The 4,522-nt window shown below is 38.0% G+C and overlaps 1 protein-coding gene across 1 annotated transcript in view; it reads right to left on the reverse strand.

Annotated features, from left to right (window-relative positions):
- Nucleotides 1-4,096, reverse strand: part of AHRR (aryl-hydrocarbon receptor repressor) — a gene marked incomplete at its 5' end in the record, with an annotated part of 25,150 nt that extends 21,054 nt beyond the window's left edge. The window contains one exon of the mRNA XM_008936059.1: nt 3,996-4,096. Within this exon, the coding sequence (XP_008934307.1) occupies nt 3,996-4,096 (101 nt within the window). The remainder of the gene's footprint in view (nt 1-3,995) is intronic.
- Between the last annotated feature and the right edge of the window lie 426 nt (nt 4,097-4,522).

A 4,522-nucleotide genomic window follows, 5' to 3' on the forward strand; every position in this document is an offset into this window, starting at 1 on the left:
TTCAGCAGCTAGATACCTGAATTGTGTCCCTAATTACGTTACTTACAACTCAAATCGGCAAAATTCATCTGCTAAATGGTAGAAGTATGCCTACAAAACATGGAAGCTCACTTTGAAAAATCCAACGTTAGATGATTAAGTAGTTAACATAATGAAGCTAAGATTATTGATACAAGTGGAGAATTATAGAGGCCTCACCACTAAAACTAGCTTTCACTAGTTTTTCTCCACTTCTGAAGACAGACATAACTTTTAAGAATTTCCAATTAAAAGACCATTAAATAAGTTGCAAACCTGCCCAGATCCCTCTGTAGAGTCTTCCTACCCTCAAAGCAGATCAGCACTCCTGCCCAGCTTGGTGTCATCTGCAAATTTACTGAGGGTGCCCTCAATCCCCTTGTCCAGATCCCTTCAGGGCAGCCAGTAAAACATGAGACAAAACCACAGAAATGTGATTCTTGTGCCCTGAAGCCTTAAGAGTAAAGGACTCACGTGGAAATTTGTTTGTGAACTAGGCAAAAGAGTGGCTTGGAACATCTTGAAAACAAGGACCTTCCCTGAAAGACAGTGAGCTGCCAGTGAGGACGGAAATGACAGGACAGGCCTTTATCAGTATTCATCAGCAAGATGGGGTGTAACGGAATCAGGCAGTCCTGCTCCATTAGCATCTTTTGGGGAGCAGCTCGGATTATCCAGATTTCTTTTTCACTTTTGCAACTTTTTGTATATAAAACACTATTTTCAAACCTGTAAAGGATTATGTTCACTACATCTGGAGACAGAGATACCATAAATCCTATGCTGCAGCCTACAACAGCAGAATAGAAGACCAATAGAGTTAACAAAGAGGGTAAGAAGGGCCATCAAGACATTGCCTTCAGCAGCAAAGGTTGAGCAGAAATCTGAGCATCAATGATTCTTCCATAATGAGAAAAAAATCTGCAGGAGCAACTGAGAGGTGGTCAATAAATTCCAAGTGAGACAGTTAGCAGGGTCCTGCTTTATATATGAATGATGATTACACAAGAAGCAGTGTCAGTGGTAACGGGGGGCCCACTGCCTGACTGCATGCCTTTGAGAAAACAAGTCCAGATAGAGCCTCCCTTTCAACAATGGACATTAAATTCTTCTGAAAGGATGGTATAACATATGAAGATTACACATGCATTTGGGATGAGGAATTACCTGCACAACAGTGTATACACTGAGTCTGGACCTGAGACTGTGAGTGCAGCATAGCTAGGGGGGAGAGTAGGAGGTGGCTAACAGCCATGAGATGATTACTGCAATCAAAGCTATTGCCTAGATACCCACCAGTGATTCATTTTTATTTTTCTGAGTCACCATTTTACAGTGTTTCTCCACCCCAACACCCCATAAATTCTTTCTGGATTTATTGACTGCCAATACAGTTTATTTTCCCACTTCTCTGGTTACAAGTTTGGTCCAGTGCTCCTTAAGTGTCCACTAACAGGCTTCAGAAACTGGACGTGGCCCTTTTCTGCCAGAAGGCATGTGGCACAAAGGTTACAATATCACCTGTCTTGGAAAATATTTTGAAAGTTCAAAGTTAAAAATCATTACTGCAGTCAAACTGTTGGAGTTTGAAGTCTCCAAGGAAAGCAAAGATTGCAAGAACAGGGTATAGTCAAAAAGACCATTAAGAAAATTGGACTTTGGTTCTTAGAGCTTTGTCTGTCTTCCCTCCGAAGGGAAACAAAGATGGCAAGAAAAGAATATCTTATCCAGAAGAAGTGATCTCAAAACACTACAAGAAATTATTTATTTAGATACCTGCTGTGCTCCACTAAAAAGTCTTTGATAAACTGGTATCATTGTTTATTCTGTTATTGCTGATGAAAGCTATTTGATTATAGCTGTAAAAAATCTCAGTAAAATTTTAAATAAAAACCACATGTTGTGGCAGAGGCCTTTAGAAATAAAAAACATTTTAAACATACTTTGAAGACAGCCTAATTCCATTGTTTTCTTTCAAGTTCAAAGGGCAAGTACTGCATTGTTCCAAGACTCAAGAGCCACAGATACATTATTTACCAGTAATTAGGGTTCTTGTTATTCCATATGTCAAGCTATACATAGGGCAGCACATTGATCTTACCCACTAGGGAAAAAAAAATAGGCAATTATATGTAGTTTTCCATTAATATTGCACGCAGGAACAGTATTATTCACACATATTATGGTGATTCAGATTACTCTGGTTTGTATTACGTAAGAATCTAGGAAAGGTTGCACAGTGCAAGGTGGTGTCATGAGAAGGAAAGCGGATTTTGACAGCTGAAAAATATCTTTTGGGAGCAAATAAAGTGGCCAGATTCACAAGTCAATATACAAAGCATGGCAACCACCAGCAAGACTCTTAGCTTCTCCTTGGAAGGAATCACAAATGCAACTATTTAATTAAAATCCCACATTCCCTAATAATCAACATGGTGAATTTGGTTGAACAACAAAAAAAACCCCAACACATTTTTTCACATTCTGTGGCTACTGAATGACCATCCAAGCCAAACTTAGTCCCCAGGGAACATTCCCAGTAAGCCCTAAGGAAAATGCACCCTCTTATTCTAGGTCAGGCATGCCCATAAATGAAGCCTGGCAAATACATTGATATTAACATGCACTTAGTCATCCAGTTAATGATTCACATCAGGTATGATCCAGGATAAAATATTTCCCATGCATTCAAAGGGAATGTGACTCCTACATACCCTGTAGTAAGCCGATCATCATCTTCAGTAATATTAGTCTCTTGTCACCTACCTGAAATTACATACCAGTGTTCTCTCCATATGCTCATAGCAGTAAGGTTACTGTTTGAAGATCCTTAATGATTATAACTTGTGGGCATGTGATATACACCCAACAGAACAGAGTAAATATAAGAGAGCCTCATTAAAAATTCTATACTCACCATATTTATCATTTATTGTATGCTCTGTACTCCCTATGAATTGAGAATGGAAATGACTGCAAATAATACCTGACAGCCAAACACCTCATTTTGGCAGTAGCATTAACTAATCAGATGCCTCTGTGTTATTTGCTTTGAAATACAAAAATAAAATCTTCTGAAGTATGAAGAGGAAGGAAAGCAAGGTGCCAGTTTCCATCCCATAGATTTGAATGACTGATGATATTGAATCCCATGATAAAATGTCTTTTTTCTTTACTAGTATACAGCATTCATTTGCTGGAGGATATTATGTAATTTACATTTACATGTATCTCAGAGCTGTCATTAAAACACAATTTTTATAGCATTAATATCATCCTTTCCAAAACAACTGTACATAAGTAGTCTTAATAACATAGGAATTTCCAAGGACCTCAGTGTATAAGAGGCATTATTACATCATGTGTTTGAAATGTAGATGTATCTGGGATGGACTGCTGTGCTGTAGCTGGTTCAGTAGTTCACAGCAGAATTAATTCTTCCTTCAGATTAATGGATCCAACCCTCAGTAACAGTATGGCCCCTTGATGCTGCTCTGCCAATATAAAGCCATCTTACAGAGAACAAAAAAACCTAGAAGGAATAACTTGTGCATACACGGCTTGTCTCAGAGCACAGAATTAAGAAAGTAGGATAAATTAAAAGATCCCAGAATAGTCTCAGCTCTGCTCAGCAAACAGGCAAGCTTCTGTTGCCACCCTCAAAATATGGGCCCAGTAAAGTAAACCTCTGCTATGGCTTCAAGTGAAAAAGAACTGTGAACACCAGCTCATGGGCCCACTGGCGTTCACTGCTAATTTCAAGGGTACAAGGGCATAAGGTACAACTGTCCAAACGGAGACTAACTGGAACTATCATGACTGCCAGTTTTGCTCTTATAAGAAGCACTCACAAGTGTGATCCTTGAATGACTCATACCAAGACTGATTGCTTGTCCAAAGCTGCCACAAAGCATCAACCCAAATATATCATCAAATTGAATAAATTAAAGCCAGAAAAGACAGCATTTTTAACTCACTTCTAGTAGAAGTCCACCTTCTTGTACAGCAGTCTTGTTAGATATATTGTCTTCTTTTATCGTTGGGCCAGCTTGCTTCTTAAAGTGCTTTTCTTGAATAGCTGTTGGAAAGAGTTATTACCAATTTAGAAATCATAACGATTAGGGCCGCTAAACTAAAATTCTTATTTAGGCATTTAACATGTATTGATCTAATTGGGAGTTATTGTTTTTGTGGTCTGGATCTCAGTTACTGACAATTTTCTTTTGCTGTGAGGGAGATAGATACAAATTTGGCAGTCCAGATGTTTTTTATATAAAATATCTATCACATTTTTATTGAACATATTTTTTCCATTAGTGTACTCTACATAAAGCAACAACCAAAACCCACAGGAGAGAAACAAAAGAAAGTTAGCAAGTTGTTTTGTTTATAAAAATATGTATTATGACAACATAAAGAAATGCCTACATAGCTCAGAAGACAAGGGACTGAAATAAGTTTCTTATTTTCAGTGCTGAATTTCTTGGCATCAAATTATTTTCAG

Source organism: Merops nubicus, unplaced genomic scaffold (assembly GCF_000691845.1).
Source record: "Merops nubicus isolate BGI_N331 unplaced genomic scaffold, ASM69184v1 scaffold6002, whole genome shotgun sequence".
Taxonomy (NCBI): domain Eukaryota; kingdom Metazoa; phylum Chordata; class Aves; order Coraciiformes; family Meropidae; genus Merops; species Merops nubicus.